Source organism: Bombus fervidus, chromosome 14 (genome assembly GCF_041682495.2).
Source record: "Bombus fervidus isolate BK054 chromosome 14, iyBomFerv1, whole genome shotgun sequence".
Classification (NCBI taxonomy): domain Eukaryota; kingdom Metazoa; phylum Arthropoda; class Insecta; order Hymenoptera; family Apidae; genus Bombus; species Bombus fervidus.
Window position 1 is genome coordinate 7,064,051 of NC_091530.1, and position 22,101 is coordinate 7,086,151.

Genomic DNA, 22,101 nt, shown 5'->3' on the forward strand with positions numbered 1-22,101 from the left:
TCAATAATCTAAGTGATATAGTAAAATATCTACTATAATAAAAAATGAATACAGATAAATTTACAAGTATATATGGTACTGTTAATTGGTCAAAATTTTGCCTTGATAATTGGCCGTTGCTATCTCTATCATTTAAGGGAGTATCTTTGTGAAGCGAAATTTTAGTGTTATAATGCATTTCTTTCATTTACATTGTCCTGAATCAAGAAAGCCATTTCTTTTTATATAGATGAATTTAAAACTTCGTTATCTGGGGTTGGGTATAGAATACTACTGTTTCATTCTATGTCTTTATTCATTCCACATTAAGATAGGATTATCGCTGTAAATTATTTCTTGCTAACTGATTAGACTGTCTCAGCCAGTTAACAAGCCAATATTTCATATAAAACAAACTTTTCTGCAGAATCTGAATCAAAGTCAAATTGGAGTCAAGCTATAAAAATCTTTGTCAGAATTAAACTCGTTAATTACTTATTTTTCTCATCTTTCGAGATAAATAATTCATTCGTATAATCCACTTTGTTCTTTATCTTATACTGAATCTTATACTGATAACTTATAAAAATTGTATGAAAATTGCGTGTATTTATTATACATATATATATATATATATATATATATATATAATGTATAATACATATGTATGTATAATACATAGTGCATGCATGCAATTCCGAGTTTGATTAAAATTGTCTTCCCGAGGAACGTACTGGTAATTTCATGTTCTCTACTTTTGCGCGCGAAAGAAAGTTCTATGCACGTCACTCGGAAGAGTTTTTCAGATAATTTAGGCTTCTTTCATACGATGATACATATATGATGGATATAGATGTTAACTGCTCATTATGGAAGTGTTCACACGATTCTATAATGAATGATGTATAATCGGTATCTATCATACACGTATTATGTACGTGTATCGCCGTATGAAATAAGGCTAACAATATTTGTTTGTTTATATGCGATTACTTATCTATCATTTCATTAATTTTTCTTATTTTATTTCAGACATAAAGTTCAAACGTTAAACGCAACATACGTAATCGATTTTTTAATTATAATGAATCGGATTATTATATGATATTTATCTCCCGATTCATCGTATGCAATGCCCCATTACATCAATAACGAGTTAATTAATTCACTAAAGAAAAAAAAGAGTACAAACGTTGGATAGAAAAATTATTCTTTTTTTTATCAATGTTTTTATCCGTAGATAGATTTAAAGCAGATGATCTAATCACTATCACTCGTTACAGAGATATGTACTATTATACCATGAAACGGAGAATAAGGCGAATCAGAAAGTGCTATGATAGAATCTTGTTTGATCCTATACAATCACATTGTTGGCAATTGTAACGCGATACAAGAATCAAGGTAAACGCTGTTCTCTTCTTTTTTCTCTAAATTGTATTGTTCTTCCTGAGACATTACGTTTGTGAATTCTTGCCGTACAGTACTTATGCTGGTTGATACGGTCGATCCGAGATTTATGGTCATCCGTGAAAGTGGAACGCAACGTCAATGAATTGTCATCCGTGAATTACTCGCGTGTTTGTCTAAAGTACGTGTATCTCAAGTACAATCCATTCTGAGATTTTGTTCTCCTCTAAGTCCTTGACTAAGCGCTGTTGTTAAAGGATATTTTCCACAGCCACAAAGATTTGTGAAGTCATCTACATCTAAAGACCATATCAAGGCACCACCAAGATTTAGATCTCTTATGAATTTCGTCTGGAAGAAAACAAGTGGACATCTATGTATTTAGGCGATAAGAGTACAACGTCACAACACAAACATTCTCATGCATCATTCTTGCGTCAATGATTCATAGACGTTAGGTACCTTTTGCATTACACTGGATACATCTTCATAGCTGACCCATTGGTCACCTCTGGTAGCATACGGTCCACTCAGATTCTTCGAATCCTTGATCACGGACCAATCTCTGTTTTTTACGTTGTTACATATCTGTGAAAATGTTTATTAATGGGAAAAACATTCGGCTTAACCTCCGGATATAAAAATAAATTAATGTTGCAATCTATGTAAACATGATTATGGAGAAAATAGGAAAATTTTCCATAGATAAATCTAATTCAATTGCAATAGCAATTTAAATCAAACACTTACCGTGTATGTTATTTTACTATTTATCATGCAAATACGATTAATCTATCGAATAATAAATTCATTCATACCTCATAATAAGCAAGCATGCCTGCTGATTTGGTGAAGTCTCCTGGAAGCCCGGGCCCGGAAACTTGTGCGTTAAGGCCCGGTGTTCCTTTTCCTTGCAATTTTCTCGATAACGTAAAGCTTTGCCCATATGCTGGTATGCCCATTATCAGTTTATTCGATGGCACACCTTGTTCCAGCCAATGGATTATTGTAAAGTTCACGTTCAAATATTTGGTCTGCTCATCCAGATTACGATAAAGCGGGGCTACGTGACCAGTTTTGTCTTCCCAATAGCCATGATAGTCATAAGTCATAACATTTATCCAATCGAGGTATTTGATTAATGCTGGAACGTCGTAAGCTACGTCGATGACTTCTTTGTTAGCAGAAACACCAGTGGAAAGGAGCAATCCTTTAGGTTTGAATGTTATGCTTAGTTCCTTTAGCAGGGCTGCAAAAGCTTCCCTATCACTTGATGGTCCACGATTGCAATCAACCTAGAAAATGGTTCATTAATTTATATATAGATAAAGATAAAGCAACTTTGATGTTTGAGAAGAAAATATGACTAATAATGGCAGAAGAATTTTACAATCTATAAGAATACAAGTGAATCATGGATGACTCACGATAATATAAAAGGTAATATAAGCGTAGCTACTTATTTATTTATATCTTTTTATTTTTTATTTCTTTATATGAATTTGAAATGTTTAATTCATTTTTGCATTTCCATGTACTTTTTTGTACCTGCCAGCACACTGGATACTCCCAAAGGAGGTCAAGACCATCAAATCCGCGACTTTGAATATAAAGAGCAGCGTGGCGCGCAAATTTTTTCCGTTCTATCGAATTGTGTGCCAATTCGCTGTATTTATTATCTGTAGATTCATCCCAGCCACCCAAACCAAGCAAAACCTTCAGTCCAGTTCTGCTTTTAATATCCGCTATTTTACTAAGAAATTCCTTCTGTCTAGCAGCCTGTGGATTTTGTATAGTTAATCGTTCCGGATCCAACTTCGCGAGGCCGTAAACTATATGAGTACACAAATCTAGATCAATGTCTTCTGGTAGGAATTGTCCTATCCCAGGCCGCTTTCGCGCCCAGTTCATTACATAACAAATCATTTTTTTCTTCTTATTCTCCTGGTCAGAGATTAATGGCAATAACTCGTTCGACTGCAAATTAAAAAGCGAAATTATGTCACAAAGAGGAGAGTTTCATGCAAAACACGACCTTAATAAAACATTGATTCACCAAGGCCCTTTAAGATTGTAAAACTCTTACTTGTCGCTGAGAATCCTGGCATTTGGTGTTCTCAGGCCAGTCGCAACGATTCTCGTTCCAATACAGACCAGGAGGACAAGAATGCTCAGTAAGTTTTCCAAAATTACATAAGAAGTATTTAGAGCAATCTTTCTTATGGGGAACAAATACACGACCGCCGCAGTCGTCTGGTGAACCACCAATTATTGGCGGCTCAGCTTCTATTTCAATAGTATCATCAATATCAGAATCCGGATCCGCGGTTGTAGACGTTGGTGGTAAGTACGTTGGTTTAGTAGAAGTAGTAGGTTCCCAACTTGGTCGTTCAGTAGTCGTAGATTCCATGATGGATTCTCCAGCGTCAATCGTCAGAAATGCTGTTTTTAAAATATTATTAAATTTATTTCGATCTTTCGAATATATCTATAAATGAATCTTCATCTTCCAGAATATTTACCATTCGTTACTGGACACAATGGACCTTTGGGATAATTTCTTAGAACCCTGTTCATGGTTCTCAGAAGCGGGCTAGGCTCACAGCTGCATCTGTTCTTGAAGTCGTCCAAATCGAGAGCCCACACCATGCCGCCGCCCAAATCAAGGTCCTTTATTAATTCTGCCTTCAGTTTAATTTGTCTGGCATCGTCAAAGCTGACCCACTGATCACCTTTATACGCGTAGGGACCGATACGTCGTTCTTTGTCTTGGATCACGGTCCAACCCTTCTTTAATGTTCTTTCGCATATCTATAATTATTTAAGACCACAATATTACATCAATATTTATTAAAAGAAAGAGAGAGAAAGAGAGAGAGAGAGAGAGAGAGAAATAAGAAATTAAGAAAGTAGAATACTTACTTCGTAATAAGACAGGAAACCTCTGGCTCTTGTTGCTTCGCCGGCTTCACCGCCGCCATAAGTCGGTGCGTTTAATCCTCTCTCACTTCTTTCTGCCAAGGAGAAGGACTGACCGTACAGTGGTGCTCCCATTACAAGCTTTTTCGCTGGTGCACCTTTCTCCATCCAATAATGAATTGAAAAGTTCTACACAATTATTAAAGTAATATTAAAAGAAATGATATGCAGACGTTCAGAATATTTTATAAAAATTATATGTAATTTTTCGTATGATAAACATGGATAAGAATTTTTCGTTTTTATTACAGTTCGTTTCTTAAAAAATTAATAAGATTCAGACGTAAATAGATTTATCGATATACATATCCATCGTTAATGGTTTTAAGTTCTGACGTGCACTTACCGCGTTGAAAGTTGGCTCCCAGTCATTGGGCAGTCGATACAGTGGCGCCACGTGACCGGTTTTCTTGTCCCATTGACCATGATAATCATACGTCATTACAGATATCCAGTCTAAGTACTTCGCCAAGCTTGGTACGTCATAGCCTGTGTCAATGACTCGTTTGCTCGGAGAAACCGCGGCGGATAACAGTAAATTTCTTGGTTTGAATTGTTCGCTCAACTCCTTCACTAAACTAGCGAATCCTTCTTTGTCTGTAGCTGGACCTTTTTTACAGTCGACCTAAAATTTATTTATCGACATATTACTTTTTACTAATCGAACAATCAGATCGAAGATTATAAATGAATAAACGCGAGTTTATTACCTGCCAGCATACTGGATACTCCCAATCTAAATCCAAGCCTTCAAACTCGTACTTTTCGATAAATTGGATGACAGTCGTGATGAATCTTTGTCTGGCTGATGGCGAATTCACCAAACGACTGTATTTGTTACCTGCTGAATCGTTCCATCCTCCAATAGCCATTAATACCTTTATTCCCTTCGATTTTAAAGCCGCGACCCTTTCGTAGAACTCTAGAAATGACAATACAATGATACACGGAGAAAAAGAAAAATTGTATGGGATGTATCTCGATATTTACTGTTGTCTATATCAGCCCATGCATCATGTGGTTTAATCGTTAACTGCGATCCATCGAGTACCGCGAAACCATATAGAACATGAGTACACAGATCAGGGTCTATATCTTCTGGCAAGAACTTTCCTCCTTCTTGACGATACCAGGCCCAATTTGTAAAATAACAAATCATTTTGAATTTATCGTCAGGTTGCAGTTGATCCCTCGACGTTGAAGATGGCACGGGTGTCTTAACAGTGGTGGATATTACCGTGGGCGCCATTGGACCTTGATCTAAATCTTCCACTGTAATCGGTGGCTTCTCAACTATAAACAAAACCCAAAATAAAAGAATATATATATATATATATATATATATATATATATATATATATATAAACCGAAAACTGAAGACAAAAATGAACAGCTAGAAATTAATTGAATAAAAATTAATTACGTTCTTCATCTTTGTTGGGAGGACTAGCTAAAACTTTTTGAAGAGTATGCATCAACGGATGCGGTCCTTCGCCGCAGCGTCCCCGGAAATCATCGAGATCCAACGCCCACACCATTCCACCACCAAGACCCATGTCCCTAACATACTCGGCTTTCCGTCGAATCATGTCAGCGTCGTCGAAGCTCACCCACTGAGTGCCCTTATATGCATAGGGACCCATTCTGTGTTCTGAATCCTGAACGACGTTCCATCCACGGTTCCGAATCCTATCGCAAATCTCGTAATAGGACAAGAATCCTGCAGCTCTAGTAAATTCACCTGCTTGTCCAGCGCTAGCTGGCACATTTAATCCTGTACCTGCGTTGCGATCGTTTATGGAGAACGACTGTCCGTACAATGGCATTCCTGTTATTGCGATAATTCAGTTAGATGAATATTTAATTCGTATTTTTATAATTAGGCTGCGGAGTTTTATGGCATTTATGAGAAATTTAAAAGCGCGAGATTGCACATAATATACAAAGATATAAAAAATATCCAAAGTAAAGTACTCTTTATGATATTTAGTGGTTGAAATATAATATCACTAATATAAACAAAAATATAAAATTGTATAAAAATCCACGGTCTACTTATAATATAATATTGTAAAATAAGAAATAAATACCCATAACGATGTTTCTACGGGGAGCTCCATTAGCGATCCAATAATTGATGGAATAATTTGCGTTGAAGTAATAATAGTCATCATCAGGATGGTAGTAGAGCGGCGCTACGTGGCCAGTTTTCTTGTCCCATTGACCATGGAAATCGTAAGTCATCACTGCAATCCAGTCCAAATATTTAGCGAGTGCTGGAACATCGTAACCTTTGTCGATCACTTGCTTGCTCGGCGAAACCGCTGAACTGAGTAATAATCCTCTGGGTCTCAATTCGTTGCTCAGTTCTTTAAGCAAATCTGCGAAGCCTTGTTTATCTGAAGATGGACCTTTATTGCAGTCAACCTAAGATGAATGTAATGTTCAGTAATTTTTATATATGTATGTAAAGAGTTAGAATATTTATGTATATTTTATACGATATACATTATGCATGTTCATGTATATCTATTAATGTTGATATACACGTACTTGCCAACAAACTGGGTATTCCCAATCCAAGTCAAGCCCATCGAAATCGTATTTTTTCAGGAATTGGATTGCTTGTTCAATGAACCTTTTCCTAGCAGTAGGATTATTCACTAGACGACTGTATTTGTCTCCAGCTGAATCGTTCCAACCTCCCAGAGCAAGAGATACTTTCAACCCACGTTTCTTGTACGCGACTACGCGTTCGTAAAAATCTGTTCGGCATAGATTTACATATATATTTACACTCCGTGTTTGGGAATGTCAATATGTTTTTAACAAATGACTTACGATTGTCGTAATCGGCCCAGGAGTCGTGAGCCTTGATGATTAGGTCAGAATAATCCAAAACAGCAAATCCGTAAACGATATGGGTACAGAGGGTGTGATCGATATGTTCAGGAAGATAACGACCGACTCCTCTTCGATACCAGGCCCAATTCGTGAAGTAACACACGATCTAACAATGAAGAAATAAGTGATCAGACACAAAATATCCAAAATACAGTACTTGTTATAATATTCAATAGGAGAAAGAAATTTCTGCCTAGGTCCTATTCTTTTAGTTGTATTTATAAAAATATGAATTTGTATAACTATCAGCAGTTTAATTACGATAATGATTTTACTTTGTAATGGCCAGACAACGGAGAAACTTTGTCAGCATCTATCACGGCCGATGGCAAGGTGGTCGTAGCTTGAGTGGTGCTTGCTACCCAAGGCTTTTCAGTACTCGTTGGATGATTAATTGGCTTATCGCTAGGTGTGTTGGAATCTTGATTATCTGTTGATACAGAGTTATCTTGACAATTAGCTCTAGATGGCCAGTCGCATATTCGAGTTCTCTCATTAAAGTGTAATCCCGGAGCGCAACGGAATACTTCGTAGCGACCCCATAAACATGCTTGGAAGCTTTCACAATCTCCTGGAACACCTGTGTAACTATCAGGTGTACACGACTAAAAGAAAACAGTAGATAATATTCTAAGTTACTTCGATAACTTCGTGACTTGTAATTTTGATGATATTAATAATTTTAATAATAGTTCACTTACAGTTGACTTGGTACCTCCTGCAACCAACGAGGCCGTTTTCTTCGGCTTCTCGATGCAAGGGTTCTTGAAAGCCCAGTCGCACATGCCCTTCTCCTTGTTCCAGTTCAATCCTGGTCCACATTGTTGAGAAATTAAATTTCCATTCACGCAGATATGGAAACTTGTGCAGGAATCTGGATAGGAGTAATATTCGCCGTGTACACAGTTTTTTGGTGGCTTTCCGTTCGAAGCTTCCATAATTGGTTTTTGGGTGATAGGTCTGGATGAAGAAGGTATGAATGCCGTAGTTGGTTTTTTCGTAGTGGTGGTTCTTATGGTGGCCCATGATGGTTTTTGAGTCACAGAACCTATTTTAAACAAAAGTACAAGATGTTACAATTTACCACAAAGTACTTTTAGAATTAATAATTTCTTTGTTTTATGTTTATGGATGTATTTATACCAAACGGTCGCGAAATTTTGTACACTTGCATCAAAGTGGGATTTATTGAGATTAAAACGAGAATTATGTGATTAACGTAAATCATCTTTTGACCAGCAACGAGAAGAAAGACACGAACAGTGCAGAATTCTCGGTGACACTGAGCGTCACATACGAATCGAGTTGATTACAAAGGGGAGATGCTTGCCTGGAGGCGGCGATTGCAAAACTATTAGAAACATGTATGCAGAAATGAAGATGTTTAGTGATATTGCACGGAGATAAACAGGTTTGCGTTACTCCTAATGAACCGATGCATCTGTCGATGACAACGTCTCAAGAAGTTACGTAGAAGAATACATTGTATAATTATCACAGAACATTGATAACAGAGTAAGTTGAATCTTTTATATATAACATAATATACATTTTTTACATATACAATTAATATAAATTTAAAAAATAGAAATCAATTGACCAAGGAATAAAGTATTTGCTCGACAAGAAATATATTCATCATTCAAATATCAGAAAATTTTAATGTCATTAGGGATACCTTTACGCAAGAAGTTATTCTGGTAGCTAAGCTTCTTTCGCTTTATTGAATTGAATAGTTTTCCCTGATGAATAAATGCATATGATAAGAATGGGAAAACTTACCTGTCCCTGCTTGACATTTCGCCGCAGCTGGCCAATCGCAAATGCGTCGTCTCGCGTCCCAGTGCAATCCTGGCGCACATTGTTCACGTTGCAACTCACCAAGCACGCATCTAAAGTAGTTGTTGCAGTTATCAGGATCCGGCACGTATTCTCCTATCGTACACGGCTGTTCTGGTTTTGAGGAGTCTGTTGGTTTCTCTATGCCTTGCGTGGCTTCTGTTGTTAACTGTTCCGGTGCTCTACAATTATTTTATGATAAAAGGTATAATAAAAAATGCATACTTATTAATTACAAATAAATAAAATAGTATGTAGTACTTGGTTGAGGTCCATGTTGAAGAAGCAGTGCTAGTTGATTGAGTCCACCAGACCGTGGTACTGCTTTTAGTTGTTGACTCTGGTCGTTTGCTTGGTTTCCAAGTCCAAGTGGGCCAAGTAGTAGTTGTATGATGACTGTCTGTACTCGGCTTTTCAGTCCACATTGGCCACGTGGTTGGCTTTGCCATTGGCGTCGTTGGTCGAGGAGTGTCTCCCACTGCGTCGCTGTGAGTCGTCAATGTTGGAGGTTGTGGTGTAACTGGTTCTGGTGGCCGTCCGCATCCTTCGGAAGCTTTATTCTTTAAACGACCTACAATTTAACATACACATTTCTACTTTTCTGGTACTTGAGATTTATATTTCGATTTCAAGATGATTCGTGAATGAACCAATTCACCTAGTGCACGATTTATGCTCTTCAATAGTGGGAAGGATTCCGAACAACAGCGATTTAAAAAGTCGTCCAAGTCCACTGTCCACAGTGTTGCACCCCCATAACCACGTTTCAAAATGTATTCTCCTTTCGCGAAGACGCTCTCCTGATTGTCGTAGCCTACCCACTGGTCTCTGCGGTACGCACTTGGCCCTAAAATGGAACATTTTGGGTCAGAAGATAGATATTTTCTTTCTTCTTTTGATTTTTTACCTAATCCTGTCTCCCAGCCCTTGTTCTTGATTCTGTCACAAACTTCGTAATAGGCCAGCATCCCAGGTTGTTTGGTAAATTCTCCAGCAGTTCCAGGTCCAGTGGCAGGATCTCCAAGGCTTGTTAAATTTTCACTAGACAGTCGATAAGCTTGTCCATATAAAGGTATACCTGCCAGAAGTTTCGATTTGTCCGCTCCAAGATTTATTAAGTACTCCATCGTGGAATTCTAAAAAAAATTTGATAATAAATTCTCCTTGTTCCACAGAATGTACCTTGTTGCAAAACTTACGACATTGTAATATGGATTGATGTCGTCAATATTTCCAAATAAGGGCGACAAATGACCCGTTTTTGCCTCCCAAGCACCGTGATAATCATACGTCATCACTGATATGAAATCCACCATTTCCGAAATTTCTCGGACTTCATAGGCTCTGTCGATCACTTCTTTATAACCTGAGAATGCTACAGCTAACGTAAGCCTCGGTTCCTGTTGATCGAACCCTTTTCTCAGTTCCTGGATTAATTTGGTGAAATTGGGCTTGTCGGAATCGGGTCCCTTTCTGCAATTACTTTGCCAACATTTTGGATAGTTCCATTCGAAGGATAGGCCGTCGAAGTTGTGCTTTTTCAAGAAGTTTATCGTAGCTGTAACGAATTTGCGACGTGCAACGCTACTACTTATCAAACGAGAGTACTTGTCACCAGTGCTGTCTGTCCAGCCTCCGATGGCTAAGAGCACTTTTGATCCTTTGGTCTTCGTCACTCGCTCATATAAATCTGAAAATATTTTTATTTAATAAAGACAAAGAATTGAACTCGTCTTACTCAAAGCAAGCAAAATGATTGATTTGCAATTTTTTATAAAAATGATATGTATAAATATGAAACAGTTCTTTGCTAGAATTTATTACATAAAACCCTATCATTTTGATTCCTTCTAGTATTGATATTTATACTTTAATATAATTACTGTGTTCTATGTCGATCCAAGGATCTAACGGTTGGATGAGCAATGTGTCTGGATTCAATCCAGCGAACGCATAGATTATATCGGTGCATAGGCGGGAGTCCAATCGTTCTGGAGCGAACAGTCCATCTCCTTTACGGTAGAGCGACCACGAAGTTATGTAGCAGACTACACGGGGACCCTTCTTCGGAGAAATCTCTAAATTTTGAAAAGCTTGCGTTTCCCTTATTTCAGTCTGGTAATGATTTCCTTGCATTTTATCGAATTGTATTGGTTTACAAATGTTCGAATTTGCTTTCACGCAACGGCCATTAGTGGAATCGAAGAATCTTCCTGGTCCGCATTGACCTCGATATCGCACTCCTATGTCCATACGAAGATATGAATAATATAATTATCAAACTGAATTACCAAAAAATTGTGTGATAAGGATTATAAAATAAATGTATTCGTTTACCATTGTGACAGGAATAGAATCCTGAGCAATTTTCTGGGTCACTAGATAGACCATCGGTAGAACATTCGTTCAGTTCTACCTCATCATACAAGCCTATCGATTCGGTTGCAGCGTTCAACATAGGCCACGAATTACCGCAAATACCCTGAAAATACATATTAAATGCATCATATAATAATATTCATGTGTTTTAATTGTGTAACGAAAATAGTATGATATTAACTTGAAAATCGTCCAAATCAAGAGACCATAAAGAAACTCCACCGAGTCTCACTGATCTAACGTAAGCCACTTTGATTTTCACCGACAATGGATCCTCGTAACCAACCCACTGGTCACCACGTTTTATGTATGGCCCCTCCTCGTCTCTTCCAGAGGTCCACAATCCATCTTCCAATTTCTCACAGATCTATAGATAATAATAAGAAAGTAATAATAAAAATAACAAGAAGAAGAAAGTGCAAAAAGATATAGCTTATAATAGTCCTTTTTAGGTAAAATAAAAGCTATTAATAATTACTTCATAGTAAGCCATTCTTCCATTTTTCTGCTTGGTATAAACATCTTCAATCCCCGGCCCGATAATAGGTGCACCAGTGTCCGTAAAATTTCCAAATTTTAAAGTATATCCTTGTCCAAATACAGGTAAGCCAAGAACGATTTTCGATCTGTGTTCTTTCGGGATTTGATCGATCCATTTATTCGTCACTCGAGCAACATACTTCAATGGTGCGGGATGAAGAGCCAATTTTTCTCTTCTGAACGCAGGATTGTCTCTCCAAGCTTTCAGAAGAACTAAATCGGCTGCAGAAGTGATTTCCTGATCCACCGGATCGTCTGGCTTTTGAACAACCGCGAGAATATATTCTCTATCAGCGAAAAGTTTCTTAATCGTTCTCAACAAGAGTTTCAAGTCATTGAAGCGATCTGGCGAACCATCCCAATCGATCTCAACGCCGTCGAAGTCATGCGCTTCGAGAAAACTTAAGATGGATTTTGCAAATTTTTCACAGTGGAGGGTGCAATGGTTCTTGGTCACTTCAGAAAACAGTTTCCCCCGGTTTGGGGCCGTGATCGAGACGAGCACTTGCAATGCTGGATCTCTCGATCGATGTCCCGTTACTGCCTTATATCCACCTATTCGAATTGATGGAATAAATTAACGGGACTCGCAATTTCAACTATATATTCATTCTTTATTCGCGAATTAACAGAGATTGATCACTTTACCTTTGATCTCGTCATATTCGCGGTCCTTTGAGACGACAACCAGCTCTTCTGGATCTGAAAATAGGAAATTTATTTACTTGTTCTATCATTAATAGCACTGTGTTAGTTAATTATAAATATGCATTGATTACTAAATAATAATATTATATATCTATAACAACTACAAAAAGCATTTCCTTTATCAGGATCTATATTTCATTTTTATCATCATTATGTTTTTGCAGTCATATGAAAGTATTACCGAATGGTACGAAATTTAATATATTTAGACCTAATTAATTAGCGTGCAAATGCTATAATAAATAGATATTATGTATTATTTACAAGTAAATAGTATTATCAATTGCTTTATTAATTATTTTAGTCAAAAGACAAAGTACCCAAAGTTGCAGCAATATAAATCAGATGGCTGCATCGATGGTCCGGCACGGATTGGGGAAACAAAGAGAACGGCTCTATCCTGTGAACCGCGCTGGAGTCCAAATGGCATACCACTTTTGGATTAATGATTTGCTCGGTTCTTGTTAAAGTTGGCGGTGCTAATGGCTCGATCCAGATGGACTCATGGTCGAAATTACCAAAGAAAGGAGCTTCCCGATGTTCCACGGCGTCCCTTAAAGGTACTCGGCCCCTAAACCAGTATTAATCATCCTTTGTTAATTATCCAATGGACAAACAGTTAAGCGGAAACATCGAGTAGACCCATTAGCAGCTTCAATTTGCAACCTCGACGAGCAATCGTCAATAAATTAATCATGGAATGGTAAGTACAAGGTGAATGCCGATTCTTTGCAAATGAAATTCCATATCGAAGAAGAACGCGCTTATGAAACAAGATATGTAATATGTATTTTTTATGGCAATACTAACTGCGAGGAATCTTGTAGAGGTAGACTGACGACTTGAAAGCCGATCTTGTTTGCGGGCAACGCTTCGACCGCGTCACGCAGGGGAAATCTCTCCGATCCGTATTCAGCATGGGTGATAGAAGGATCCATCAACGGGTTCTCGATCATCGGAGGACCTTCGACGGCGCCTCGTTGAAACGAAGGCAGACTGATGATTTCTGCATCTGCTTCTTTTTCGATAGGATCCAATGGGGGTGGTTGTAATATATCAGGAATAAATATTAAGTGGGATGGTCCTGCGACCGCTGAGGCCACGAGGAGCAGGATCAGCCAAGGAATCATCGCTGAAAGGAAAAAAGTGATGAACAATGAATACGACATCTTCCTAGTTGCTGGCATAAAATCATAGCTTTTAAAACTATACAGTAAAATTCCATATACTGGAACGAAATTGTAGTTGTGGTCAGATTAACTGAATCTTTTCTGAAAAATAATAAGTAAAATTGGAAGAGCTCTTAATACATGAACTCCGATTATTATATAAACTGTCTTCCAATAAATTCAGATAAATGGAATTCTGCTGCAACCGGTAGTTATAGATATGGTATTATTAATTTTCGAATTCCTATCTTAGTGACTTAGTTGTTAATCATGTACGTTTGTGTCAAGCAACTCTAGTTTCTTTTTAATAGAAAACAACCAACAATTGTAAAAACATTCGCGTGGAGAGATACAAGCTTAGTTTGAATGATCGACGGATAAATTAGCAACGACATCGATTAAACTTGACAACGTATCTGACAAGTACAAAACGTGGTAATTAACGAGTAGAGATACTTTACGCGTGAATTATCGGGTGCTAAATGCAGGCTAGGCGATTTATCCAGACGCAGTTTTACAACGTACGTATCTACATGTTGATCGGTAAACCTGTCCTGCGCTCAAGACACTGAAAAATAATATAGAACGAAATGTGCTCCGCATTATAAGGGCTCTGACTGCTGCGATAATTGCTCTTCGGCGAGCTCAGTCGATCACGGTACGTTGAAAAACGATCATTCTTCAAGCGCTAATATATACGATATCCTTAAAGGGCATCTTTCTTGGCTTTCTGGAATGCTAACGAGTTCGGAATGGAAGTTTTTATATAAAACTATATATAATTATACGCACTTAGATATCTGATAATTAATAGTGAAATATATTGTAAGTCTTGAAGATTCCATACGAATATGAAAAAGTCCATTTCTCTTGATTTTTTTACTTTTATGTCATTTTAGTAGCTAGAAAAGAAGTACTTTAATATGAAATAGTTGAAGAAAGGAATAACTCCATAGATTCGAAGATATAAGCCTTTTCAAAATACGTGGTAGACTTACAATATCTTGTGAGAAACGAATAATGTTAATTGAACTTAATTAATATCAGCCTGCATAATTAATGTTATCGATATATTTAAGATAAAAACACATAGTTGGTTCTAGATCGAATGCGAAGATAGTTATGATGTGAAGTGGAATCTCTCTTCTATCAAAGACAAGAAATATAATTTACCGTGCTTTCCTGTGGTTCACACATTTAACGTTTAAAATCGCCACGGCGAAACGTAATGAGAAGTAGACTTTTCTATTAGTAAATTTCACACGAGTCAACTTTATCTTCGTCGTTGAGTAAATTTAATATTTCTTTTGCAGAAGAATCCTTAGGAACGATCGTAAGGAAGAAAACAAATAAACGAGAGATTTTTTATGGAATTTAATCTAGACAGTAACCTTGATATTCACGTACCTTTACTTAAACCAGCTTGCTTGATAACTGCATGACGAATCGTCGGACATGGGGGACATGCATATAACAATATAAACCGCAAAATCGAAATTTATGCGAACACCGTGCGTTGATTCACTCGAGGACAAAGACACGCGCCGCTACGTGAATCTTCACAATGGTGTTTAGTCATTAAAAATGCGACGCTCGTAGGTGGAAGCGACCGCAAGGAGGACAATGTTTGCTAGCCAGTCTTCAACTACCACTCATCCGATACAACAAATATCAATGACAATACCTTCGATGACAAGCCATTTATCATACATTTCAGCGATCTCGTATTCTTCTGCGTATTTTACAACTAAACAACTTTACAAACTGAACTCGAACAGATTCACAACATTTTCAAGAATTCATTAGTTTCTAATACAAGTTTAGACGAGACAAAAATTGTAAAATATCCAACGATGCTAAAAATACATATATAAGTCAATCTATCGATGTTTAACGAGAATCAAACTGCTTTAACGACTACTTAATAGACTGAATATTACATCGTCTTCTTTTTTTTAGTTTATCGCCGAGAAACGCGTTCCAGTGGTAGTAAATTATGGTCGCACGCATATAGAGATGTAATTTTCTGCGGTTAATAACGGACCCGTGTAAATTACAGGGAAGACGCAAACTCGTGAAAAAGTTGAAATTTACATTCTGAAAGCAACGTGTCTCGAAAACTCAACAACTGCGACCTAGAACATCAATAATTTTCTTCGTCGCGAGAAAGCAACTATATTTTTATCTAATAAAAAATATACATCTTATAACATCGTTATAATATATATCTAACAAGAATCAAACAAATTTAATTAAGAAATCGGACGAACCTTGGCGTAAGTGAGTAACAAAGGGACGTTGTGCAGCAGAAGGTGTCCAGGTTGCGGGCGCTCTACAAACTGACCGATCCGAAGAAGCGTGAATGGCAGCCGATTCTACTGCACTGACCGATGATGATTGAGAAGCCGTGACCGGGCTCCTCCGGGCAACTACTCCGTCAGGTTGTTCGCGATGAATTTTTCAAAGCGCACCACCCGCTTCGCGGGGAGGGCCAACTTGCATGAATCTGGTATTCTGAACGCGCGGGGACGCCCATATATACCTACTCCATCGCCTAGGGACCCCGCAGCTCCCGCACCCTACGCGGAGACCCTGTCTCCGACGTCCTTGACCACGAAGAACATGACAGTGTATGTACACCAATTCTCAACGCGACGCGATACGCCTTGTCTCGAAGCAACGACACACCGTCCAGCGATTTTGTGTGCGTGATCCTGCACCTTAACTTGCATCTCGACGGTTTCGTAGCTTCTAATCCCGATGTATATGACTTTATCTTTCCCCGCCACATACGTATAACCATTTTCGTTCCTCTTTTAACCCTTATCTTGTGCAATAGTTTCGTGAAATGGATCCGATTAGCAGTAAAGCCTTTTTCGATGATGCTTTATCGAGTGAAACGAATGCTTTAAGTCTCTCATTAGAACTCCGATATAGGATGTTTTAAAAAGATACGCGTGTATCTTTATATAATATATATCTTTATATAATTTACTGTTTTCTTTTTCTATTTAGTTGTTATTCGTCGTATATAAGGGAAATTTAACGATAACGTTACGACCTACATGTATTTTGAAAGTAACGCGACTCAATCAAGGAGAAATCATTTCGTTGAAAAAATTATTTGTTAAATATATAATATTGGCAAAAAGAATCGTCTTTAACAAACGATGGTCAAGTATTATTTTTGTAATTTTCCATGCTTAGTTCTGGAAATTCGCCTTTGGTATTCTTTTAACTAAATTATTTTGGATTGTGACGCTTCCGAAGTTGATATACGATATACATCCTACTCTTGGCAATTTCGCATATCGCTTTACGACTGCGATAGAATTGTTTATACCGGAAATTGGAATTGAATGAACTTACAATTTATAACTGCGTCCGCTCCGCTCCATTACGACGCGTTAACTGCTACAAAAAAGTACGACGATTCCTGCTAGATCGCTAAATTAGTGCAATGTGATAAACAAGTGTATTATCAGTTCGAGTACAAGTGGAAGTGTTATCGTATCGTGTCCGCACAACAATATCTCATGCAGCAGTGTTTTGGTTTGCGCTAGGGCTGATTAGTATGATACTGTGTCTCTAGGATAATGCGATCCGTTACGAATGCCATACTCGTTCTCTATTTGGTATACCTTGGTTTCAATGATACTGGAAACCCGTTGCCGTGAATGCTTCCGCCACGAAGCTTACGATCGTAATTTGCAAATTTATTATCGACGGGACAGCGTGTGCCAGATATCGGAATACCTACATATACCCGGGAAAAAAATTCAACTCGACTCTCTCTCTGCAATAGCATTCTTTCTTTTCCTGTTTAATTAAGCTAGGCACGAGTTTTTGAATAATACAAAATATTTCTTTTAATAACCTGGTAACGAGAGATATGCCTTCGTTACATTGCAATGCTTCAGTTGCGATCTCGTGGCATGTAATTCAGAAAAACAAATTTTAGTAGTTCCACGAATCGATGAATTCCTCGTTGTTATAACTTTCGCGTGTTAGATAAAAGTCCGGGCGATAAAGCGGCAGAACGGCGGGGAAAAAAAGGATAACGTTGATAGGATCGTTAAGAAATGAAGGCTTCCAAACCTTTGTGTCGAGTTTAGTGGCGAACAAAGAAAAAGTAGCGAGTTGGAAGTCGAGCGAAGAAGAGACTCGTCCCATTGGAGAATTTGGGAATTGATTGTAACGACACAGGTATCCCCGAGAATCCTAAAAATAAGGCACTTTATGGAATAGCCGATTCACCTTGAACTTGCGACCGGTTGTTTTATCGGCTTGTTTGCTTTCTAATGGCGAAAAGAAAAGAAAAAGGGTGGAAGATCATTTACGCTAAAACCAACATTTAAGTAACGAACGTACTGGCTTCCAATCCGTCGATCCGCGATTAGATTTGGTGAAAGACGAGGGAAGGTGACGTTTCTTGGTGAAACGAGAGAACAAAAGTGGAAGAACGGAGACAGATGCGTAGCTACGAGGAGTTACACGGGACAAGTATTCAAATTTTAGAATGCCAATCGATTAATTGTTCTTCGTTCCCCAAACGAATTCGGCGTGAAAGATCCAGTTTGCGTTCGAGGACCAGGGTCCAGAACAGCGGGAACGGATTATTGACGTAGTCTTTGAAGTTCATTGGCATCGGGAAGTCAAATGTGTTTCGATACAGGTTGTATGAGTTTTTCGTGCGTAAAACCTGTTAAAGCGCTTTAACGGCTAAACGGAATGCATAATTAAGTCACATGACAAGTCGTATGACAAAACTGTATATATGATAGATACAAAATTGGACACAGACGTACCGTCGTCCCTCTTACGAGGATTCTTATCTTCTATCTAACCGCGATACGATCAATAGTGCAGCGCTGGTTTCGCGAAAAAAAGAATAGAAATTGAAAACTTGAGAAAGGGAAAGTATCGAGAATGGCCAACGAAATTTTATGTGATTCTTCAGGAGCCTTGACCCAACAGAATAATACATTGTCTCGTGTAACTAATAGAAACCATTAATGCATCTTTCCTCCTAGAAACCTCAGCTTGGATGATCGTTTAATATTTTGCCACGGATATGTACACGAGAAAGCTATTAACAGGAGACTAATAGATAATTCGGGAGGCCAAAACGTCTGTTTCGTTTGGACCGTGCCCCGATGTTTCTAACTACATCACCTATGTGATTTACACAACACGCGTTGGAAAGGAGTGGAATCCTTGGGAAAATCACGGGAATCCATTCGTCAATTAAAGTTACGATACTTGTAGCGAAGAAATCAAACAACTTTTAATTACATCATCAATGGCGTTAATTTCATGATTATTCGACGAATTCGAGTTACAGATGCGAAGTGAACGAAAAGGGAGAGTTCTACAAAAGAGATTTCTACGTATAAGATAAGTCTCACGTATGTGGAAAACTGAATTATAACATGATCGACACGCGACACATGCCTTCAAGTTTGGATTGAAGGGTCTTAAGAAAGAATCAAGGCCACGGTACCAGTCTCAAGCCAGCTTTCTGCCGGTTGCTGGTTAGTGACCCATACCTATCCCAGGTTACAAAGATTTCGATTATCGTGTATGGACTCTTGGAACTCTAGGCTCTCTTCCTCTCCTTCCTCTTTCCTTCTCTTTCTTTTACTTTTTCGTTTTCCTTTGTCCTCACATTCTTCCCCTCTATTCGTAACTGCCCAACCGCGAAGGATATCGAACCTATCTTCGTTATTTATCGCTCTTCATCTTCGTGTAGGCGTCTCATGAATAAATACAATTCCTTAATTATTGGAACTGTATAATAAGATTGCATTACTTTACGATTCTAATTTATTACGTATTTCGTTTCGATCTTTATATATTTCATGTGCGAAATTACAACGTAATTTTCCAATTCGTTCGAATAAAATCTCATTCTGAAGTTTCATCTTTTAAGAATTAACGAAAGTTTCCTCTCGTTCTTCTGCAAAGGGAAGCGAGAACATGAAAAATCGCACGAAACGCCGTTAACGAGTCAAAAATAAAATGATATTACCATATATCTTGAAACTACATTATACGATTCGCATTTAAGTTCGTCCAAATAAGACATTCTCTTGGAGCCTCATCCTTTAAGAATTAAGGAAACTTTTCTCGTGTTCGTTTGCAAAGGGAAGCCAAGGGAGAAATCGCGCGAAACATCGTTAACGAGTCAAAAACAAAAGATATTACCATTTATCTTGAAACTACAATATACAACTCGCATTTTTAAATTCGTCCAAATAAGACATTCTCTTGGAGCCTTATCCTCTAAAAATTAAGGAAACTTTTCTCGTGTTCGTCTGCAAAGGGAGGCCAAGGGAGAAATCACGCGAAACATTGTTAACGAGTCAAAAACAAAAGATATTACCATTTATCTTGAAACTACAATATACAACTCGCATTTTTAAATTCGTTCAAATAAGACATTTTCTTGGAGCCTCATCCTTTAAGAATTAAGGAAACATTTCTCGTGTTCGTCTGCAAAGGGAAGCCAAGGGAGAAATCACGCGAAACATCGTTAACGAGTCAAAAACAAAAGATATTACCATTTATCTTGAAACTACAATATACAACTCGCATTTTAAAATTCGTCCAAATAAGACATTCTCTTGGAGCCTCATCCTTTAAGAATTAAGGAAACATTTCTCGTGTTCGTCTGCAAAGGGAGGGCAAGGGAGAAATCGCGCGGAGCGTTGTTAATGAGCCAAAAGCAAAAGACATTGTAAATAATCGTAAAGTTGAACACCTGAGAGCGCCAATATTCTTCTACAACGTAAATGTATACATAAATTCCATATGTTTGCGTTATCGTATCGTTAACTGGAAAGCAGTGAGTCGTAAATGTAGATAAGACGTTCATGCACTGCGTGTTTGTGAACGTTACTAATCGTAAGCGCGGGCGTATAAATGTGAGCGTCAATACCTTCAGTAAGATTCTTACTCGACTTTGATCTGCTCTTTCAATATGTAAGGCAACTTAGGAGGAGCGTCAATGACCCAGAATAACAGTAATGACGAAAATAATGCATATTAATGGGAGCATATTGGTACTTTTGTTAGTCCTATTGCTTCCTTTATATCCGCTACAATTGTCATTACTTTCGTCACACCTGTGTGTTAAATTTATTGTACATAAAAAATAAAATTCTCAAAGAGGATGTTGTTGCGAAAAAAGAAAAAAGTGGAATCTTTTAGGAACTTTTAGGAGAATGGTGAAGCATCATGGAAAATTAAGGAGAAGGATCAAGGTGTCCAAGAAATTCATGGCCAACATCTTTGGATGAAAAAAATAATAATCTTCAGAAATTCGTCGTGATACTGTGAAGAAATGTTATGATGAAATGATATGTCATCACAAAGTTATTTCTAAAGTAAGAAAGAGAAGAAATATATCTTCTGCCGACCAGGTGGATTAAAAACTCTGTCATAAACAATGCTAGAGCTTATATAATAATTAAAAAAGAAAATGGATGAATTTCTTCAATATTTCCTCAAGGAGATAACTGTCATTCACAGATCCGTCTGTCGTGACCAGATTTCAACCCCCACGAACATCACCCGTATAAAAGTACCGTAGCTTGGAGCTCTCAGGGCAATTCCGCTTTACCCGGCTAACAGAAACAGTATTTGCACTTGCATTAATTCCTACAGTACGGAAAGCAGGTAATTGTATAAAATTTTTTAAATTGGAAACTAAACTAAGGAGGGTAATTAATAATTTTCACATGTTTTTGTATACAAAGTATGACACCGGTAAAATACGTGCTGATCTTACTTGTGATGCTGGGAATCACGTACCAAACACTGGGAGCAACTGAAGATTCTTATAGGAATCTGTTGGGGTTGAATCTTCCATACGGCAGAGGAATGGTAAGAAAATATAAAATATGACTTCTGTTTAGTTTTAATGATCCTAATAAATATGTGAAATGTGTTTCTAGAATAATGATTTACAATTTGCAAGACTGCTGATGTTGCCACCATGCCTCTGTCATTCTAAGCGCAACTCTGAACTTATAAACTCGCTGCTAGGTCTACCGAAAAACATGAACAACGCTGGAAAGTAAAATTGCTGAAATTCTTTGACAATGAAGCTACGCTTTATCGAATGTATACGTTTCAAAGAATCTTTTAAGCTTGTAATGTATTAAACTCAATAAACTCAATAGAATTAAGT

The 22,101-nt window shown here is 37.7% G+C and overlaps 2 protein-coding genes across 5 annotated transcripts; one reads left to right on the plus strand and one right to left on the minus strand.

Moving 5' to 3' along the window:
• Positions 1 to 276: 276 nt before the first annotated feature.
• LOC139994383 (probable chitinase 10) lies at positions 277 to 16,312 on the minus strand. Of its 3 annotated transcripts, XM_072016956.1 has the most exons (29): positions 16,178 to 16,312; positions 13,549 to 13,870; positions 13,059 to 13,309; positions 12,679 to 12,732; positions 11,969 to 12,585; positions 11,672 to 11,857; positions 11,449 to 11,593; positions 10,995 to 11,354; positions 10,311 to 10,801; positions 10,019 to 10,247; positions 9,770 to 9,958; positions 9,373 to 9,682; positions 9,055 to 9,293; positions 7,974 to 8,320; positions 7,548 to 7,877; positions 7,210 to 7,378; positions 6,922 to 7,133; positions 6,459 to 6,795; positions 5,792 to 6,196; positions 5,359 to 5,661; positions 5,079 to 5,290; positions 4,715 to 4,993; positions 4,312 to 4,497; positions 3,912 to 4,200; positions 3,476 to 3,831; positions 2,938 to 3,366; positions 2,208 to 2,684; positions 1,852 to 1,977; positions 277 to 1,740 (listed from the first exon to the last, which is right to left on the minus strand). In XM_072016956.1, the coding sequence occupies exons 2-29, from the start codon at positions 13,866 to 13,868 to the stop codon at positions 1,582 to 1,584; spliced, it is 8,007 nt and encodes a 2,668-aa protein (XP_071873057.1). In that variant the 5' UTR covers positions 13,869 to 13,870; positions 16,178 to 16,312; the 3' UTR covers positions 277 to 1,581. The 3 variants fall into 3 exon arrangements, with proteins under 3 accessions (XP_071873057.1, XP_071873056.1, XP_071873058.1); XM_072016955.1 differs by having other exon boundaries at positions 9,770 to 10,247; XM_072016957.1 differs by lacking the exons at positions 2,938 to 3,366; positions 3,476 to 3,831; positions 3,912 to 4,200; positions 4,312 to 4,497; positions 4,715 to 4,993 and having other exon boundaries at positions 9,770 to 10,247.
• An 84-nt stretch (positions 16,313 to 16,396) lies between these two features.
• On the plus strand, positions 16,397 to 22,099 carry LOC139994392 (pigment-dispersing hormone peptides). 2 transcript variants are annotated; one of them, XM_074112055.1, is made up of 5 exons: positions 16,403 to 16,537; positions 21,120 to 21,295; positions 21,441 to 21,587; positions 21,668 to 21,794; positions 21,866 to 22,099. In XM_074112055.1, the coding sequence occupies exons 4-5, from the start codon at positions 21,669 to 21,671 to the stop codon at positions 21,989 to 21,991; spliced, it is 252 nt and encodes an 83-aa protein (XP_073968156.1). In that variant the 5' UTR covers positions 16,403 to 16,537; positions 21,120 to 21,295; positions 21,441 to 21,587; position 21,668; the 3' UTR covers positions 21,992 to 22,099. The 2 variants fall into 2 exon arrangements, with proteins under 2 accessions (XP_073968157.1, XP_073968156.1); XM_074112056.1 differs by lacking the exon at positions 21,120 to 21,295 and having other exon boundaries at positions 16,397 to 16,537.
• Positions 22,100 to 22,101: the final 2 nt, after the last annotated feature.